General features: G+C 52.0%; 1 protein-coding gene and 1 long non-coding RNA gene across 4 annotated transcripts in view; one reads left to right on the top strand and one right to left on the bottom strand.

Annotated features, from left to right (window-relative positions):
- Nucleotides 1-21,412, bottom strand: part of LOC118219326 — a 285,113-nt gene that overhangs the window by 85,730 nt on the left and 177,971 nt on the right. The gene's annotated exons all lie outside the window — the stretch shown is intronic.
- Nucleotides 1-21,412, top strand: part of LOC118219253 (membrane-associated guanylate kinase, WW and PDZ domain-containing protein 2-like) — a 159,710-nt gene that overhangs the window by 48,058 nt on the left and 90,240 nt on the right. For all 3 annotated transcript variants that reach the window (XM_035402270.1, XM_035402271.1, XM_035402272.1), the window contains one exon: nt 2,680-2,796. In XM_035402270.1, coding sequence (XP_035258161.1) covers nt 2,680-2,796 — 117 coding nt within the window. The remainder of the gene's footprint in view (nt 1-2,679; nt 2,797-21,412) is intronic.

Genomic DNA, 21,412 nt, shown 5'->3' on the forward strand with positions numbered 1-21,412 from the left:
CGCAAAACGAACGTTTTTTTTTTTTTTTTTCCTCCCGCGTCTCTTTTTTCGTCGCGGTCGCCGGTTTTGCATTCCGTCCGTGCGCTCGGCCGTCTGAACGCGCCGCCTGCTTAACGCTCCGCCTGCTTAACGCTCCCGTCTGAACGCACGCCGGAGAGGAATTTCTCACGGGGGGAGAAAAAAAAACCGGGCGTAGACTTTTTTTTAATCCGCTACGTTCGGCGATTCCGTTTTCTCGCTTTCGCGCTTAACGCAACGTTCTCTTGGCTCATTTAAGGCCAGATTCTGAAACAGCAAGCGAGACGAGTTTAAATCCAGGCGCAGCGTGCCAGAACGCCTGAAGGGTAGATTCCAACGGCACGTTTTTTTGGCGAAGTGTCGATCGAACGACGTTCTCGCGTGAACCGGATTAGGATTTGCCCCGGCCCGGCGCGAGTCGCGTTTGCAATCGCAGGCGCGTTTATAGCATTTACACCGTAAAGAGCGTTGACATGGCTGCAGCGCGCACGGCGGCGTGAAGGAGCGTCGGGAGCTGTGAATCGGAGCGGTCTGCGTGTGAATCTGGACGGTGAGCAGCGCGTCTGTGACTGGGATGACAACCGGCTCTCCGCCGCCTTAAGATGTTTTTTTTTTTTTTCTCGACGTCCGCCGCCGCCGCCAGCTTCGAGGAAACGCTCTGTCGTCGGCCCGCCGCCGGCCCTCGTCTCTGACGCGCGCGCGTGCGTCCGCCCGAGGCGGCGATGTCACCGCAGCCGGGGGGCCGGGGGGGGTTATGGGAGGGAATATGCAAATGAGCTAGTGTATCACCGCTACTGTTGATGTGGGTGAGGAGCGAACGCTTCTTATTAAACGCGTTCGTGGTTTCTGACATCACGGGAATTGACACGTATGAAGTAAATGGCGGCCCCTTAGTATTCATGGTGGGTTCTCTCAGCAGAACACGGGGACAAATTCACTAAAGGAGAACATACACAGATGGTGTTTGAGCAGGGAATTGTCAGTGCTTGGAAAGTCCTCCTGGGTCATGTAGTACAGGCAGGTGGAGGATCTTTGGGGTGTTCAAGGCCAGGCATGATGCAGTGCTGGATGCCCTTTAGTCTGTTGGTAAATGATGGACATAGATGGGCTGAATGGCCTGTTCTCCTCACTATGTATTCTTATGTTCTAGATGGGCTGAATGGCCTGTTCTCCTCAGTATGTATTCTTATTTTCTTATGTTCTAGACGGGCTGAATGGCCTGCTCTCCTCATTGTGTTCTTATGTTCTTATGTTCTAGATGGACTGAGTGGCCTGTTCTCCTCAGTATGTATTCTTGTGTTCTTATGCTCTAGATGGGCTGAATGGCCTGTTCTCCTCAGTATGTGTTCTTGTGTTCTAGATGGGCTGAATGGCCTGTTCTCCTCAGTATGTATTCTTATGCTCTAGATGGGCTGAATGGCCTGTTCTCCTCAGTATGTATTCTTATGTTCTAGATGGGCTGAATGGCCTGTTCTCCTCAGTATGTATTCTTATGTTCTAGATGGGCTGAATGGCCTGTTCTCCTCATTGTGTTCTTATGTTCTTATGCTCTAGATGGGCTGAATGGCCTGTTCTCCTCATTGTGTTCTTATGTTCTTATGTTCTAGATGGGCTGAATGGCCTGTTTTCCTCAGTATGTGTTCTTATGTTCTTGTGTTCTAGATGGGCTGAATGGCCTGTTCTCCTCAGTATGTGTTCTTATGTTCTTGTGTTCTAGATGGGCTGAATGGCCTGTTCTCCTCAGTATGTATTCTTATGCTCTAGACGGGCTGAATGGCCTGTTCTCCTCATTGTGTATTCTTATGTCTTATATTCTACATTGGCTAAATGGCCTGTTAGCTAATGGCGCACTCATACGTCCTGGTGATGGAGCTTCAGCTGTCTGTCTGTGCTGGGGAGTGAGCGCTCGCTGGCTCTGCTCCGCTCCGCTCCGTACGGGAGCGTCGTGGGCGGGTCTCCTGGAGCCCCGCCCGAATCGGGCCTTTCCTGGAGGCTAACTCCGGGCCTCTGCCGGTTTCTGCCGTTGTGTCAAAACCTGGTGACCGGTTTGGCCCCGAGAGAGAGAGAGGCTGGGCTATAAGCGGGACGAACCGCTCGAAACCACCGAAGATGAGATTCGGCGTAGCCTCGTCGAGCACCGTCTGTGCCGTCTCGTTGCGAGCCGCGATGTCGGCGGTTCGAATCCCCGCCGCGCGACGGTTGTCGCGTCGTCTGTCCCTCTCTCTCTCTCTCGCTCCCCGTTCCTCCGCCTCCTCGCCCCGTTCTGTCCAATAAAGCTGAAAAAAGAAAAGAAAAGAAAAAGAAAAAAGATGTGATTTGTCAGCTCGCTCTCATAACTTTTGTACCGTTTAAAAAGAAAATAATTACGGTTGCAATTTTATGTTCAATCCCGCCGAAGAGCCCGGGTGTCAAACGAGCTTGGCAAATTAGCTTGACGCGCTGTGCTCTAATTAGGATGCTACACTTTCCGTTCGCTACCGAGTCTGAATAAGCAGCCGATGCCGTCGCCGTCGCCCTCGCCTGCAACGCGAGCAAAAAAAAAACCAGCCCGCCCCGCGGCCTCCTGGGACGAGGGGCTTAAAAGGGCCCTTGCTTTTGAGATTTTTTTACAGTGGCTAACAGCGTTTTTTTTTTTCTTCTTCTTCTTCTTCTGTCCTGCAGGGGGCGTCGTGGACAAAGACCTCCGCCACTACCTCAACCTCCGCTTCCAGAAGGGCTCGCTGGACCACGAGCTGCAGCAGATCATCCGGGACAACCTCTACCTCCGGACCATTCCCTGTGAGTCAGCCTGGGGCCCTTTTCGCGCTTGACCCCCCCTTGACCTGGAAGTAGTCACTGGCCAAAAAAAAATCTCTGACGTACGAAAAGCTGAGGTCAGTTGCGGGTTTTATCTGAAGGAACGAAGAAACCTCGTCGGTATTCGTTGCCGTGTGCAAAACGGAACCTTGTGGGGACCGTCGCCTGTGTACAACAAATCTCCTGTTGTGGTTCTGGTGCGTTTGACGGGGAAGATTGTTGCGGACGTCCGAACGTCGGTTCTGCCTCGTTCTGTTCGTGGAACGTGCCAAATATCCGTGCGCCAGGTCTCCTTACTCAACAGCTGAAGTGTTTACCGAAGTTAACTTGGACAGGGTTCTTGTATCCATCGCGGTGCGTTGAGGAACAACAGGTGCGGGGAAATGTGTGAAGCGGTCCTTGCGACGTAGGACTCGCGTGGAAAAAAATTGCGTTTTGCAACCTCGGTGTTGAAGCCAGGTGTAGACGGTTGTCTTGGCCCTGTGCTTTAATCTAAAAGCAAGTTGCCGTCGTGCTTCTGCGGGTTTTTGTTTTAATAGTGTAGGCGCTGTTCCTGTGATGTTGGCTTTAAAACGCCGTTTTTGGGTTTTGCGGTTGACGCTGTGCTTGCTGTGCGACCGCAGTGTTAGGTCTGCCATAGACACTGCTGTTTGCGGCACACTTTTTTCATTTTGTAGATAACGTACTCTCTAACATGTTAAAACCGTACCGGGTGGTTCTTCAGCAGGCTTTTTCCTCTTTCGTCGTACATCGTGTTTATCTCCAGAACGCAACATGGCCGTTTGAGGACGTGGGCGGTGTCCTCCGTAGCGGGCGGGGCTATTCTAACGCGGCGTTCTGGTTTCGCGCCTTTCCTTCTTCAGAAGGGCTTCGTGTTCGTGTCCATGGGGGGGCGGGGGGTGAGGTGGGGGGGTGGGGGGGGTGCGGGTAGCAGATGGATTAAAATTGTGTGTTTTATAATAGCGGGAAATTTGTTTAACCAAAGTCCCGCAAATTACTGGCCAGTATTTTGTCACCTTAAAACAAGAACAGTCCTGACGTCTCCTACACTACACTGGTTGCAACGCGTGACTTTTTTTCCCACAAGATGGATTATTATTGTTATTATTATTATTATTATTATTATGCCGAAAGCAGGCCATTCAGGATCGTCCATAACCGACAAGCCGGAGACGATCCAGCCAGGGCCGCAGCCATGAATTCTCAAGCCGGGAACAAGATATATTGTGTGGGCCCCCCCTCCCCACCCCCCCAAAGAAGGTCGCAAACGCAGGAACCTGCTGCCAACACCGCCGCCGCTAGTACGCTTCGGCTGAAGCGCCGCGGCCGGCTTCGGGCTCCGCCCCCACACCGCGGACCTCGCGCGTTCTCCCTTCCCGAACAGTCGGGGGAACGCGTGGCTACGCTAGCGTTTGCTCCCGTCCCGTTGTCCTGGGCTCGGGGTTGTAACCCGCGGCAGAGAGAGCAGCGGCCGTTCTCTCAGACCGCGGGGGGGGGGGGAAGCGGTTTTGGCCGACTATGCGCGCAAAGTTCGCAGCTGTAAGTTCATAATTACATTTTTCTTTTTTATTAAAATGTCAGATCACGTAAACATCTGGCGTAATGATCAAGGGGCGCAAGGTGGCGTGAAACTCCAATACGAATCTGCTCTCCTGCGGCCCCTCCTCTTCCCCCTCACCCCACCGCACCCCACCCCGCCCCACCCCGCCCCACCCCGGCTCAGTCGTTTTCTCCTTTTGTTTCCAAATCCCCCCCCCCAAAAAAAAAAGCTACGAAAGGACAGCGTGATTATGAACGCTAAGTGCCGCTAGCGGGTTTAGCGACGGCAGAGTTGACTTAGCGGCGCGGTGGCCTTTGTGAAGCAGCCAATCCAGAACCGGTCGGCTGTGCTATTAGTCAGAGGCTGTCTCGTTACCTTTTTGTTCCTTCCGTCTGAGTTTGCTTTTTCCCCTTTTCTTTCCGCGACAACCGTAGTCAGGGACTTCAGGGATCTGAACATCTAGCCCGGGCGTCTGAGAGCACAGTGGAATTAGTTTAAGGCGACGCTAGCCGGATAGATTTTTCATATTTATTTTTTTTTTACTGCTCCACAGACTTGAAGAAACAAAAAGGGCTCAAATCCCAGTGAACAAAAAGCCGGAATCTAGAGAGGTAAAAAAAAACTTGGCTGAGAGATGTTTGGACATAAAGCAGACCAGGTTAACCCCAACATAGCTCTACTAGCTTTACCTGGATGTAGACTGGGGGACGTCCTAGGCGGCTCGAAAACTTTCGCTCTCCCGCCGAACGTGGCCGGCATTTCACCTGAACGCCTAGACGCCGTTTCCGAACGTTCCGAACCGAGATCCGGCGATGACGTTTGCGTCGCCTTAAACCAAAAAAAAAAAAGCGATTAGCGAATTTGCTCCGAGTAGCTGCTTTCGCTTCGAACGTCCGTTGGAAATTTATGGAGATGGGCTGGAAAAGCGTTTTCCTAACGCGGAGTGATGGCGCAGCACGGCGCAGCACGGCCCCGAAGAGAAGATTTAACGGTCTTTTTATGGCCCTCCGGCCGGCTGAGCCCGCGCCGTTCGGTCGAGGCGGGGGATCGTTTACGCGCCGGCGCTGGAGGTGTGCGGCGATTCGATTAGAACACGCCGAGAGAGGGAGGGAGACGGGGAGAGAGACAGAGATGGATGGAGAGGGAGTGAGAGGGACGGAGAGAGAGAGAGAGAGAGAGAGGGGGAGAGAGAGAGAGAGGGAGAGAGATTGGGAGGAAGGGAGAGAGAGGGTGGGAGAGACAGAAAGGGAGGGAGGGGAGAGAGAGAGACAGGGAAGGAGAGATGGAGAGGGAGGGAGGGGGGGAGAGGGGGAGAGAGACAGAATGATGGAGATGGGCAGAGATGGACAGAGAGAGAGAGAAAGGGAGGGCGAGAGAGAGAAAGAGAGAATGGAGACCAGGGGGTGTACGTGAGAAAGAGACGGGCATTATTTTGTCAGGGCTGAAGCAATGCGCCTCAGTTCTCGGCTCAAGGTCGTCACGGCGACGTGAGATCGGCCAGAAACGGGCCAGAGTCGCTCCGCCCGGACGCACAGGCACGCGGCGTGCGCGTTTCCAGGACGCCGGGAGAGTTGAGTATCGTGATGACATCATCGCTTACGGAAATGGGGCGGGGGAATGGGGGTGTTCTTCTGGGGTGGGGGGCGGGGCGGGGCGGGGCGGGGTGTAGATTCAGCAGAAGACAGTATGTAGAAAGAAAATGGGATTCGGTTCCCCGAACGGTTTTCGTTCCGATGCTGAGGGTCCGCCCCCCTGCGCGGTGAACCGATGACGCCCAGCCATCGCCGCGGGTGAGCTGGACCGCCATCATTAGCTCGCTGATCTCGCTGACCGTAGAACTTTCTTCCGGCTAGATCTGAAACGCAGAACCGACTGCCATTTTAATAAGATCGCACTTTTATGTAACCTGTAATTAACTGACTGAATCGTGTTTTGCTTTCGTGATTATTTTTTCTTTTTGCAAGATGTTTTCTTTTGCCTGTTTGGTGCCTTGGGGCACCTTGATGTGAAGAGCGCTGTATGAAAATGAAACTGATTGATGAACTGTTTTTTTAACACATCCTGTATGTCAATAGCTCTCAGTCCTGTTCGTGGAGATCTGCTGTCCTGTAGGTTTTCACTCCAACCCTATGTGCCAAATTAGGGTTGAAATAAAATACCTACAGGACGGTAGATCTCCTGGAACAGAGTTGGAAACTACTGCCGAATGTTCTTGGGTCTAGAGCCATGAATTGCTTGAGTTCCAGGCATTCGCGTTACGTGTAACAATTGTAGCAAATGATGGCAGTGTAGCAGTGGTTAGGAAGCTGGGCTTCTAAGACAGAGGTTGCCAGTTTGATGCTCAGGTAAGGCACTGCTGTTGCACCCCCTTGAGCAAAGGCGCTTCACTTGAATTTCTTCAGCAAATAACCCAGCCGTTTGAATGCCCAGTATGGAGAACCGTAACCTCTGCTTAAGAGCATCTCCTAAGTGCCTAAACGTACATGTACCACAGCCTTCATGTCTATCAAACGAGCCGTTTTCTGACTGAAAGAGCTGAATAGAATGCAAGCAATCTAAACAGGAAGTGAAGCAGTGCATACAGGGCCCCATTCACTGGCTGCACAATGTGAGTGGATTCAGCACCAAGGACAGCGACCGGCATCTCGGTGCAAACCAGATGAATATAATAAAAGGCCTTGCCTTTTCTGTGCCACTTCAGAACCAGGATGCTGTTATAAACGCATAATAAAGTATTAATAACTGTGTTATAGAACTGTAAAACAAACGCACTGTTGTTTTTATTACATTTTAGTAAATATGATATTAATCTGGCCTGGGTTTCCAGGTTGAGTCCCCATGCAGGTATCACCAGTGCTCCCAAATTAGCAGCTGTTTCTGGTGGCTCACTGGCCAACCTGGCCACCATCTCAATAGCACATTTACCTAATGTCTATTAGTGTCGAATAACCATCAACAGTTTATTTTTAATAATGTACTGTACGTCCTATATGATAAATTAGTAATGGCCACGTGTGACAGACACACGCACTAAAGATGAACTGTGCTTCGTGCTGAGTTCATTGACACTATAATGGCCTGATATCTTGATATTAACGGAAATACACTATATGGCCAAAAGTTTCTGGACACCTCTTGGTCTGGGGCTGTTTTTCATGGTTTGGGCTTGGGCCCCTTAGTTCCAGCGGAGGCAAAACTTAATGCAGTTACAATCTTGGCAATTCTGTGCTTCCAATGTTGTGGCATCAGTTTGGGGAAGGCCCTTTCCTGTTTCAGGGTGGCAGTGGTTTTTGTCAAGATCGGCGTGGAAGAACTTGACCGGGCTGTACAGAGCCCTGACCTCAACCCCATCCAACACCTTTGGGATCCTTGAAAAACTGCCTAAACTAAGCTCCTTTTGGAAGTGGTGTTTTGGGCCAGTAGGGGGCACTCTTCTTTGCCAAATTAGGGTAAGACTGACACTTACAGGAGCACCATATCTTCTCCAGCTTGCCCGCTACTCTCTACCTCTTTCCCACTTATAGTAGTTTTGGTACTGTGCAACATCCCTCATGGGCTAGACTAGCATACAAGTCATTCTGGATGGAGGACCGTCTTTTTCCAAGCTAGCCCACAACTCTGTGCATTTTCACCATAGAGCTCTTGTGCTGAGGGATAGCCCTCCTTGGTTAAATTAAAAAAGGACAAATGCTGATTTGGAGGACCATACTTTAACTAGCTAGCACAGCCCTCTCTGCCTCTTCACCGTTGACCCTCATACCTTCCCACGCCAGCCCACAAATCTGTCTCTTCACCATAGAGATCTTATGCTGAGGAATAGCCCTTCTTGACCAAATTGGAGAAGGGGAAATGCCTGCCTGAGCACCGTATCTTCCCACACTAGTCCACAAATCTCTGCCTCTTTACCACGGAGTTTCTATACTGCGAAATGGCCCTCCTTAGCAAAATTAGAATGGAGTAAATGCTTGCTGGAGGACCATAATTTCCCAAGCTAGCCCACAACTCTCGTCTGCTTTACCATAGAGTTCTTTCTCTCAAGATTAGCCTTCCCTGGCCAAATTAGAGCAAGACTGTTGCTTGCCTGAGGAGCATATCTTTCCAATCTAGCCCACAAATCTCTCTTATTAGCAGAGTTCCAATACTGGAGAAATGCCCTCATTGGCCAAGTGAAGAGGATGAATACCGGTGGACCGTGTATTCCTTCGCACCGTACACCGGTTAAGGGCCTGAGGACGGATGATGTCACCGCTCATTGGCTGCGCCGAGGGAAGCTCTGCGAATGACCCGGCAGAGCGGGCAGAAGGTAGCGATGAGTCAGTCCGCGGCCTGGAATCAATTAGCTTCCCCCCCACCCCCGCTTTTTACTTACGGACGAGTGTTAGCCGCCGCCCTTTTCGGCGGGAAAATCATGACGCTCCCTTAAGGAGCGCTTCGGCTTGATCGTGTCTGAAGGTGAAGGACGGCGGCTGCGGGCTGAGCTGCGTTGGTATGCGCGCGGCGTGTGACTGCGGCGCGTGAGTGAGTGAGAGTGACTGCACTCATTTTATAGATGCTGTATCTGAGAATGAAGATTGCTGTTATTATTATTATTAATAGTAATAAATTAATACTTCTCAATTAGTAGTAGCAACAGTATCAGCAGTAGTTGCAGTGGCAGTAGCAGAAGTAGAAGCAGTAGTAGTAACAGTAGTGGCAGTAGCAGAAGTAGAAGCAGTAGTAGTAGTAGTAGCAGTAGCAGGAGCTGTAGTAACAGTAGTAGCCGCAGTGTTAGCGGTAGCAGCAGCAGTAGTAGCAGCAGTAGGAGCTGTAGTAACAGTAGTAGCTGTAGTGTTAGCGGTAGCAGCAGCAGCAGTAGGAGCTGTAGTAACAGTAGTAGCCGTAGTGTTAGCGGTAGCAGCAGTAGTAGCAGCAGTAGGAGCTGTAGTTACAGTAGTAGCCGTAGTGTTAGCGGTAGCAGCAGCAGCAGTAGTAGCAGCAGTAGGAGCTGTAGTAACAGTAGTAGCTGTAGTGTTAGCGGTAGCAGCAGCAGCAGTAGGAGCTGTAGTAACAGTAGTAGCTGTAGTGTTAGCGGTAGCAGCAGCAGCAGTAGTAGCAGCAGTAGGAGCTGTAGTAACAGTAGTAGCCGTAGTGTTAGCGGTAGCAGCAGTAGTAGCAGCAGTAGGAGCTGTAGTTACAGTAGTAGCCGTAGTGTTAGCGGTAGCAGCAGCAGCAGTAGTAGCAGCAGTAGGAGCTGTAGTAACAGTAGTAGCTGTAGTGTTAGCGGTAGCAGCAGCAGCAGTAGGAGCTGTAGTAACAGTAGTAGCTGTAGTGTTAGCGGTAGCAGCAGCAGCAGTAGTAGCAGCAGTAGGAGCTGTAGTAACAGTAGTAGCCGTAGTGTTAGCGGTAGCAGCAGCAGTAGTAGCCGTAGTCATAGTCGTATGAGTTTTATTATTGTTTACTTCCTTATTCAGAATGTTGAACCGGTTGGGGTGCTTCTCGGGTCAGCCGCAGCGCGCTTCTCGCCCACTCCAGCCCAACGTGTTACCCTGACGCCCGCAGCCCCGGGGCGACCGTCTCGCGCCTAACGTGGTTTCCAAGAGGGTGCGAACTCCCGAAAGGAGCAGGCGGTGCTCCCCGCCGGAGGATATCCGCGTCACCGGCGCGGGGGAGAGCGCGGCGGTAGCCCTGCGGAACCCTGGCTGGCTTCGGCTGACCCCGCCTCCCGGCGCGGGCCAGGGGTGTTAGAGGGCCTTTGGAGCTCAGCTACGCGGGGCTGTTCATCGTCTCCCGCCAAAGTTTTCTTCTTTTTTTTTTTTACCTCCGCTGTTGAAGCGATCCGAAGACACAGCTTGGGTGGGGGTGGGGGGGTGGGGGGCAGATATTGATGTGGATCAAGGAGGGGACGTGGCGTTCCCTCTCGCCGGAACGTTCCGGACCCTCCGACATGTCAGCGGGGCAGCGTGCTCATCGTTCCCCCCCGTCCCCCCCCCCCCCCACTTCCTCCCCTTTGCCCGACCGCCCTCTGACCCCGCCGTGGGTTTCCATGGCAACCTTCATTCGGTCCCCACCCACCTTGTCGTAGCCATGACAACCCTACCCGTCCCCCATTTTATGACACAAGCCACGAATCGTTCCCCTACCAGTGGGAAACGAGAGGAATTATCCAAGCGGGCGCTGGAAGTGATCCGGCTTCCGGATTGTTCCGAGCGTCTGCGGCCACTTTTCTCTGGGAAGACAGGGCAGGGGGAGGGGGAGGGCCACGCACAGACGTTTACTGAGCGCGCCCGGCGAGCGTGAGACAGTGTAGGGGCGGACCGCGTGTGTGTGTGTGTGTGTGTGTGAGAGAGAGAGAGAGAGAGAGAGAGAGTGTGTGTGTCTGAGTGTCTGAGTGTGTGTGTGTGTGTGTGTGTGAGAGAGAGAGAGAGAGAGAGAGAGAGAGAGAGTGTGTGTGTCTGAGTGTCTGAGTGTGTGTGTGTGTGTGTGTGTGTGTGTGTGTGAGAGAGAGAGAATGTGTGTGTCTGAGTGTGTGTGTGTGTGTGTGTGTGTGTGTGAGAGAGAGAGAGAGAGAGAGAGAATGTGTGTATGTGTATGTGTCTGAGAGAGTGTGTGTGTGTGTCAAAGACGTAGAGAGTGTGTGTGTGTGTGTGTAAGAGAGAGATATATCTGTACATCTGTAGAAAGGAGGATATTTGATGCTGTAAGGATCTCAGACTCTTACTTTTATGACTTTATTTGTTCTGTCTTGCATTTGTCTACAGATTTGTTCAACTATAAACCTACAGTGAAAATGGAACATACTTGGTATGCGTTTCTAATATTTGCATCTTAAGAAACATTTTCATAAAATGCTGAGCCGGAATCAGCTATTGTCGGAATCAATTTCCCATTCTCTCCTTCGAATTGTTGCTCAGAATAAACATTTTGTCTTTCTGAAAGCGGATTTCATTTTAACGTTGTACCAAAAGCATGAATATTTGCCGTAAAGCACCAACTAAAAGTATGAAACGACCACGCTGTCAGCTCCTGACTTTGGCGAATAAATTGTCGAACCCGTGGATGCACCTCTCCCCCTCTGCCTCATCCGTTACTGACCCGGGTTCAAACTGACCCTTTGGCCTTCGTGCTGCACGCGTTTCCCCGATTCCTCCATCCTCGCGTCCTTTCCTCGTGTCCTCGGTCGGGTGGAGCCTAAGGAGGGAAGGAAAGGATGCAAGGAACGAGGAGTCTTTGTTTCTCCATCTTTCTGTTTCCTTGTAGTTGTGTTTTTATGGCTGTTATATGGTGAGCCTTTAGCATCTCTCTCTCTCTCTCTCTCTCTCTCTCTCTCTCTCTCTCTCTCTCTCTCTGTCTTTCTCTGTTTGTTTCTCTCCCTGCCTCCCTGTATTCTCACATTTCAGTTTGTATTCATATTTAAATGTGCCTGAGTTGCACAACCACGAATATAACTGTTTGGAAGTAATACCAGCAACAATGCTGCTGTCAGTTATCACAAATTGATAACGTGCATTTGTGTAAATAGCAATTCGACAAACACTTTTTATTGTTGACAAATGTTACGCACAGTGTTTTTCTCACTCCCTCTGTTCCGCTCCCTCCCTCCCTCTCCTCCCCTCTCTCACCTTTTTCACTCACTCCTGTTCCTGTATCTTTCGCTCCGTACCTCCACTCGCTCTCCTCTCTCCTCCTCTTGCTCTCTCCCCCCTCCCCTTTTCTCTCTCCCCTAGTCTCTCACTCCCTTTTTCTCTCTCTGTCTCTCCTCCTCTTGCTCTCTCCCTCTTTCTCTCATTCTCCCTTTCTCCCTCCTTGCTCTCGCCTTCTCTCTCTCTTTCTCTCTCCCCCACTCTCTCGTCCTCTTTCTCTCTCCCTCCCTCCCTCTCTCTCTCTGACACGCTGAGTATGCTGAACTCTTGGGCCCGCAGCAGATGGCCGCGTGTTTGTTGACGGCAGTTTGTCCGCACCCCTGTAGAACAGTACGGAGCGAGTAAGCCGTAACCGGGCCGGAGTTTGCCGCAGCGAGGCCCCCCTGCCCCCACCCCCACCCCGGCCCGCCCAGCCCCGCCGGCACCTCATAATTAGCCGCTAAGCCCCAGGAATTAAAGCCTTCGCTTGTTTTTCGAAGACGTCCCGCCACGTCTGGGTTAATTGCACCGCTCTCCCCAACCCCCCCCCCCCCGCCCGCTTCGAACGACCGCGATTCGTTTCGTAATTAACCGCACGCGTCCCTCCCCCGAATCCGGAAACGTCGGGTGGCGGCGCGCGGTTTCCGAGAACGTCGCCCCCGACAACGGCACCGGCGGTGGAAAAAACAAAGCTGATATCTGCCGCCGATTGGCCGAGTTCTCTTTTTTCCCACCCCTCTTATGGACGCGAAATAATAATTTAAGCGACGCTCGTCGCGACTCTGCGGCTCCGACTCAGCGCCGTGCGTCAACCCACCGCCCCAGACCCCCGCAGAGCACCGCCGCGGGCCCCTCGAAAAATCAGTTCGGGTCCGCCCGGAGGATTCGGAGTGTGCGCTCGTCCTCGGCGAAGCGCTTGGAGGAAACGGCGAGCCCCCCCCGACCGCTTACCCCCCCCCCCCCCCCCCCCAGAGTCCGGGACTCACAGACAGGGACGGGCCTTTTCTCCCCGTTGGGGCCCCGGAAAGCCCGGCCTGTAGATATCGGGCCCGGTTTTCGGACGCTCTTGTTCTATTCTATCGTTCCTATCGCTGTTTTCCGTTCGCCCGACGCGTTTCCTTGATTTCTATCGCGGCGTTTTTTTTCTTTATTTCCTTTTCGTGCTTTCTTTCGTTCCGCGGCCTCTGCTCCCGGGCGCTCGAGGGGAGCCGGGCGTGAGTACAGTTCCCGCCGTGGCCCCGGAGAGAGAAGGGACAGGGCTGGAGGTGGGCGGGAGAGAGCAGAGATTGTTCCGGAAACATCAATATTCATCCGCCATTCCCAGAGCTGCCGCCGCCGCCGCCGTGCCACAGCACCGAGGAACCATGCAGGACATCTATTATTCAACACACACACACACACTCTCACACACACACACTCACACACACACACAGTCATACACACTCACACTCTCACACGCACATACACACACTCCAATTCTCACACATACATACACACACACACACACACTCATACACACTCACACAGACAAAACCTGTATTTTTGCCAATTATTAAAGCATGTCCTTTTTAAATTTTTTTGATACAACAAGATGGCTGCTACACCAGTGAAACTGCAAATCGAAAGGGGATTTTTTAAAAATGTGTTGCTAGTGTCACACGTGCATTGTGGTGCTCCAGAACAACCTCATACATCCTACTCATTGCCAAGACATCACACGACCACACAGCACTTACCACTTGGTGGCGCTATAACAGAAAACCAAATTCATCCTCACAAGAAACATATCATGCCTCCGATCATAGCCTTTTCAGCTATTGTTACTATTATCATTATTGCTATTGTTATCATATTGTATTGCGTATTTTATGGATAACTGGACGATCTGGATATGTGGAGCTTGGTTACTTTCCACTGGAAGTGCTGGAGCTGCTGATTGGTGTGAATCCCAGTGGCGGGGGTGGGGGGGGGGCCTCTCCCCCAGCTCTCGTCTTTAATATAATTAGAGAGTCTCTAAACGACCGGGAAACTCCCCCGGGCCCAGAGCAGTGTGTGCTCCGCTGATACTCACCTTGTTAATTACTGGCTCTCTGTCATAATGAGATTTAATGAGACCCCCCCCCCCCAAACACCCCCTTATCGTGTGTGTGTGTGTGTGTGCGGGGGGTGGGGGGGCGCGTGGGACGAGGGGGGGGGGGCAGTCAGATTCAGACAGGCGTGAGACATACTCCCGTGTGCGTTTTTAACCATAGACTGTAGAGGAAAATACGGCCAAGTCTTGCGATGTCGCCCGTTGACTCTCCATGGCCTCTGGGAAAAGTGTTTTTGAAGCCCGGGATGAGCACTTTGTCGGTGCCGCCATGTTGCGCAAATTGGAGCCTGAGACTGTACGGTAGGGAAAATGGGGGGGGGGTGGGGGGGGTGGGGAAAGACCCTTATATGGGCGTGAAGTCCGGCCGAGTCCCGAATAACGATTTGTTCCAGCAGACGTCGAACTTTCCATTTTTCTGAATTCTTTTTTTTTTTAAAAAGGCAGCAGACGATTTCCTTACGAGCGTCGGCATCGTCGCCCCCACAGACTTCTGCAATCGAGCTGCGAACTGGAAATAGACTTCCTCGGCCGCCCCGCGTACACTTATAAACCAATTAGATCTGAGCCATCTTATGCAATCCTGGGATATTTCAGCCAACCAAGGCATCGCTAATGGAGCCGTGAGCCGGAATGGCTCGATCCAAGCTGGGGGTCATTTAAAAAAAAAAAAAAAAAAAAAAAAATTTTTTGTCAGGCAATAATCATCCATCCCTGATCAGGGTTCGAGGTCCGACACTTTGATGGACAGGTCTCGTGATGGATCCGTCCGCTTGTTTCGGACCTGATTGGATTTTCTCGGTCCCCCGTCGACGCTCCGACATAAATAACCGAGCCGCCCGGCTCCGGCTTCCGGGCTTGAGCAGAAGGTTTGATATCCTCCCTGTGCCAAACGAGGAAAGATATGTCTTGTCATGTTCGTTTTTATCGCTGACTGTGTGATCCCAGCCTTAGATTTACTGGGATGGAAGGGGAACGGCCGTCTCGGGAGATTGATCGCTTCTGTCCCGCGCGAGGAAGTGAATCCCTTCTCGCGCTTAACGCTGAGATCAGTGGCGAAGATCGGACAGAACTGGTTGGGTGCGGAAAGAACACACATGGACGTCTGAACCACTCGGAGGTTGCGTACGCTACTACGTAGTGATGGACGCTTTCGCAAACCCCATGGTATGGGAAGCTTCAGGGAGCTGTCAGTCACTGACTTGTTTGAACCAATCGAAAGCGTTCCGCTCTCCGGAGCCGAGCGCGATGACTGGTTGAAATCGGGGAGAGTCGCTGGTGGCATGACGGAGCTCCGCCCATTTGGCCTGAGAGGAAGAGTTTAGGCCAGGCGAGGAAACTTCCTGGAATGTCTCTCCACGAAAGCTACCCTATTATGCAGAGGAAGCAGTGCTCTGCCTGTAATGGGAATCAATAGGACTGTCGCAAGTGAGCTTTTTTCTGCTTCGCAGACCGAACGAGTCATATTTTTTTTTTTTTTGATGTTGCGGCGATTGATTGCTAATGCCTGGGCTGTCAAGAAAATATTCTGATGAAAATGCAAATGTGACAACAAGTCAATTTTGTGAAGAATGGCTTTGTGTGACAGCACACGGCCGGCACACTGCTTCCTCATACATATTTATAAAGCGGGTTTGACATTTGTTTGGGAAGCTACCTTTGCTGCGATTGAACAACCAAGAACTCGTTCATGTTGTTGCATATTTGTTTTTTTTTTGTTTTTTTGCGGCCAACGAAAAAAGACTGCAGTTTCCCTCTCGAAGCCAGTCCTTCCAAGGTCATTGCTTTGGCCATACTTCTCATATTCTGCTGGGGTATTCAGAGAAGTATCAATCCGTTAATATTGTTCGGCCTTTTTCTCGTTTAGTTAATACCCCTGGCTAATGCCCCCAGAGAGAGGGGGAGGGAGGGGGGGTTGTATGCTGCCCTCAGCCATTAGCCAGGAAGTAGTGTGAAAGTATCCTCCAATCGCACGAAGTAGTGAGAAGGTATCCGCCAATCACATTCAGCGTTGCTGTTGTTGGTTTGTCTAATGGACTCTGGGGTTGCTGAAACTGTACTGCTGCCCTCATCCCTGTTTTATTGCCTCCGGCCCCCCCTCTCTGCGACCGCGCCACCGGCTATCCTACCCGGCAAGGGAGGGCTCACCCCCCCCCCCCCCCCGAGCTCTCGATCAATGTCCTTTAACCCGGCTCTTAATGAGATCCTCACCTGGGCTCCGCGCGTCTCCACATCCGTCCTCCCGCCGGGCCCCGTCGCCAGGAAACAGGATATCGGAGACGCGGCGGCGCGGGCGTCCCGCGACCCCGGGGGCCGACGGTCGACGCGGGCCGCCTTGAATCGCCTCGGGCACGAGAGAGGGAACGTCTCGGCGAATTAGTACAGCTTGTCGGGCCTCGGTTCGAGAGCTGAAAACACGTCGATTTCTCAAATTTTCTTTTCCTTCTCGCAGCTCAATCGAATCTAATTGGCGATGACTTTACTGGGAATTTGAAACCGAAATGATTGATTCGAGGTTTCGACGTCCGCTTTCTGAGCCCGCATTGAAACTGAGGGGATTCTGGGAAATGTAGGCCGTTTGTTTGTTTGTGTGCCACAGCACGGGTCTGAGTCTTCTTGTCTCAGGTTGGGAAATGAATGTAAATTCAGGGCGGAAGTGAGCCCAGGTGTGCAAGCTGGGATTGTCTTCCGAAACTTCATCTCTTTTCTCTTAAAAGAGAGCCAGAAATCGAGTCTCTTTGTGACAAGTGGGTCAAAACAGAGAAAATATTTTTTTAAATCTTTAAAAAAAAGAGAAATAATACCTTCACATGGGATTTGGCTTCCTTTGGAAGTGACAATACAAGTGCCTAAATTTTGAATAGACCCCCTGAGGTACCCAAATGGAACTGTTTATTCGGGTCACGTTCAGGTTAGCAACATGTTGCCTGGAAACACTTCCATCTTACAAAATGTATATTATAAAACGGGTCCCCCATTAGTAGAGGACGCTCTCTCCTCTGGTCCGAATAGAAATCTAATGTCCTGGCACGGTGATGGGGACACTGCACTGTAGAAGGTGTGATGTTTCAGATGAGGCATTAACCCATGGTCCTGACACACACACTTCATTAAAGATCCTATTTTACCTCTGCAAGAAAGACTAGAGCTGTCAATCTCCTGGCGAAATTCCTCTGAAATGTGCTTTTTACTTCCGGTCACCAAATCACCCCTCACGTGATTGGCTGCACTGTCACTCGCATTCCCCGCCCACTTTGAACGTCTATATCATCACTGCAAGAGAGATCTGAGTTCTCGGTTCCCCAACAAGGTTAGTTGGAGGTAACATGAATAATACGACTGTGCTGTTGTACCACATTAGATCAGCGTACAAACCAAATGGGTTAGTTTTTTTGTATTTCCATGACCTAGAAAATTCCTCTCTGCGTTTGAGGGAAGAGAAACTCCTCGGGTAATTTGCTTACGGTTGTCGCTGTTTGCAGAACGGCGGACATGTATCCCAGTGTGCTCGTCAAAATAAAAGTTTTCATTACTGTATGCAAATATTACTCAGTTAGCCATGCAGAAAGACTGGCATAATTATGTTACTTTATTCTCCAGCATTACAGGGTCTGTAGAGGAACCCGGTCAGTAATTCTTCAGCGTCGCAGGGTCTGTACATAATCCCGGTCAGTAATGCACCCGTGTTACATGGTCTGTAGAGGAACCCGGTCAGTAATGCACCAGTGTCACTTGGTCTGTAGATGAGCCTGGTCAGTAATTCTCCAGCGTCGCAGGGTCTGTACATAATCCTGGTCAGTAATGCACCAGTGTTACGTGGTCTGTAGATGAACCTGGTCAGTAATTCTCCAGCGTCGCAGGGTCTGTACATAATCCCGGTCAGTAATGCACCCGTGTTACATGGTCTGTAGATGAGCCTGGTCAGTAATGCACCAGTGTTACATGGTCTGTAGATGAACCTGGTCAGTAATTCTCCAGCATCGCAGGGTCTGTATATAATCCCGGTCAGTAATTCTCCAGCGTCGCAGGGTCTGTACATAATCCCGGTCAGTAATGCAGCGTTTGAGACTGAAGTGTGCCGCGAAGCGGAGCGCGGAATGTAATTGTCATTGATCCAGCGCCGGCTGATGTAAATGCAGCCCCCCCCCCCCCCCCCCCGCTGCGGAGCGCCCAGAGCCCCCGGGCTAATGGATGTTTAATGTCAGTATTGGCTTTTGTGACATTTGTGCTTAGAATTTTATTCTGTTGATAGCGGTGTCAGATTACGTGAGCCCTGAGTGTGTGTGTGTGTGTGTGTGTGTGTGTACAGTATGTGTGTGTGTCCGTCTTGCTCCATACATGCATGGTGTGCGGGTAACTGTGCGTTCGCTCAAGCGAGTGTGTGTGCGGTGGGGGCGGGGGGATTTGATTTGGGGGGGTTGGCGGTCTGGTGGTCGTTGATATTCCGAGCGGGCCGCTTCCTCCCGCTCCGCCTTCTCCCCCCAACCCAAACCCCCCCCCCCCCGGCGGATCTCGGGGCCCGGACCTGCGTCCTTGGAGCAGACAAAGCGAGCGAGGATCGCCATGGCGACGCGGACTCGACGACACTACAGAGGCAGCCTTTTTTAAAATTTATTTGTCAGAGATGCATTTGTGTTCACACACACACGCACACACTACACACCACACACACACACACACCTACACACTACACGCACTACACACGCGCACACAGACACACACACACACACACACACGCACACACCTACGCACAAATGTGAACGTGCGAGCGCAGCTCTCTTCATAAGTGCACCTCTAAGCATCTAATATTGCAGATGTCACTCTGACATATGTGCAGTGCCCATTCTAGTGTCTCCATTTTAAAGGAGAAATCCATTCACTCTGTTGAGTCCGGCAGTTATCTTGGATTTTTTAAATAGGCTCTTAAAACCCACACAGATGGTCTCCGCGTTCGGAGGTTTCAAAGATTTCAGCGCGCTTCCTTTCGTCGCGATGCGCCGCTGATCCGCCACTGATCCGCCGCTGATCCGCCGCTGATCCGCCGCTGATCCGGGGGAACGTGGCGAGGCTGCTCTCGCACGGACGCGAGGAGGAGGAGGAGCAGGGGGGGGGGTAGTGTTTTTAGACGCTTTGGTCTTTGCCGCGGATTCCGTTGGCCAATCAGGCGTAGCGGGGCGATCAGGTGGCCAGATGCAGAGAGCCGGTTTTTGTGGGAATCGAATCAAGACACCAGGGGTTAAAACCCCACACACTGTAACAGAATGGGCCTGGCGCCCAATCACAACGAGGGATAGTCTTGCTGTAAACCAGTGAGGAGGAGGCGTGCCCTCTGAAGGTTAGTACACGCCTGTCCGGCGCTGCCCGGAACGGATGGAGGACGTCAAAGCAACGAGGCGGGCTGTTGATATGTACGGCCGTGCTTTTCGAACCGGGCGAATCAAATTTACATTTAAAAAAAGAAGTGATTTGATTCTGTTCCTCGCCTTCGAAAGCGCTAGCAGTCCTGTTTCCGCCCGTCTCAGTTCAGACCTGCGCTACTGAGCCCGAGCCGTTCCTCGTAGCGGCAGCAGCGCGCAGCGCGTTAGGATTTCTCGGAAAAAGGCTCCTGAGGACACTGTGCGGGGGGAGGCGGGGTTTTTCCGCGCAGTGGGCGGGGCCCGGCGCGAAGACCCGGGGCGCACGCCCGTCGTTAGCGATTCCGCTCACGGGGGACCCCGAGGCCGCTCAAGGTCGGAGCGACCGGGGAGCGCTAGCCCGGCCGCGCGGGAGGCTAACAAAGGGAGGCTAAAGTACGGCTCCCCGGGGCCTAATTTTCATTGAAACTGCGCCGGGGGGGGGTGGGGGGGGTGCAGAAATGATGCTCTGGGTCTGTGCTGGATGCTCTAGTCTGTAGGAACATGGTCAAGATGTGACTGAGTGGCCTGTTCTCCTCCTTATGTATTCGTATGCTCTAGATGGGCTGAATGGCCTGTTCTCCTCAGTATGTATTCTTATGCTCTAGATGGGCTGAATGGCCTGTTCTCCTCAGTATGTATTCTTATGCTCTAGATGGGCTGAATGGCCTGTTCTCCTCAGTATGTATTCTTATGTTCTAGACGGGCTGAATGGCCTGTTCTCCTCAGTATGTATTCTTATGTTCTAGATGGGCTGAATGGCCTGTTCTCCTCAGTATGTGTTCTTATGCTCTAGATGGGCTGAATGGCCTGTTCTCCTCAGTATGTATTCTTATGTTCTAGACGGGCTGAATGGCCTGTTCTCCTCAGTATGTGTTCTTATGCTCTAGATGGGCTGAATGGCCTGTTCTCCTCAGTATGTATTCTTATGTTCTAGATGGGCTGAATGGCCTGTTCTCCTCAGTATGTATTCTTATGCTCTAGATGGGCTGAATGGCCTGTTCTCCTCAGTATGTATTCTTATGCTCTAGATGGGCTGAATGGCCTGTTCTCCTCAGTATGTATTCTTATGCTCTAGATGGGCTGAATGGCCTGTTCTCCTCAGTATGTATTCTTATGTTCTAGATGGGCTGAATGGCCTGTTCTCCTCAGTATGTATTCTTATGCTCTAGATGGGCTGAATGGCCTGTTCTCCTCATTGTGCTTTATTCCACCCTCGTGTCTTTTCGCCGTCACGTTCTCCCCCCTGCTGCTGCCCTGCCTGTCGGGTGTAAAAGATTCTCTGGCTGTCAGGAAGGTGCCCTGGAGGCACACACACACACACACACACACACACACACACACACACCTTTCAGCCTCGGTGTTACTAGCAGAGCAGCGACCGAATGTGACACGAGTTGGCACGACTGGCGGTTTCCCCGCGGGGGGGTGGATGGTGGGGAGGGAGGGAGAGGGAAGGAACCTGGAGACGAAAAAACGAAATCCTCCAAGCCACGGTCTTACTTCCCCGCGCACCTGACAGACGCCGTCCCCGTCCGGGGCGCCGGGGACGAGCCGTCCGCTCTTCGGCCGGTCGGACCGGATTCGGGGAGAAGGACCCCCCGAACGGAGCTACCGCGGGGGGGGGGGCTAGGGGCCACACCCATCTTTGGTTGCTCCTCCCACCTTTGGCAGCGCCACAGTGAGGTGCGGATGGCAGCTAAGCCTATCTTTGGTAGCTCGCCCAATCTTTGGTTGCAGGGAACTTGGATCACTCAGAGTGGGACCAATTGCTGCAGTGGAGTTAACACGGTTTAGAGTTGAACTAACACTGGATGGACATTTTACTGGGCGCTGCCTCAGAGGGGAGCAGTCTCCGTTGCCGCTGTGTTGCAGAGTCAGGCTTTGCGAAGTCAAAGGTCGGTGAAGCTGCCATATGCAAATTCGCTGATTAGGGAGAGGGGGAGAGGGACGGTGGCTGAGTCACTGGCATCGCAAA

The sequence above is a fragment of the Anguilla anguilla genome, chromosome 19, assembly GCF_013347855.1.
Source record: "Anguilla anguilla isolate fAngAng1 chromosome 19, fAngAng1.pri, whole genome shotgun sequence".
NCBI classification, from domain to species: domain Eukaryota; kingdom Metazoa; phylum Chordata; class Actinopteri; order Anguilliformes; family Anguillidae; genus Anguilla; species Anguilla anguilla.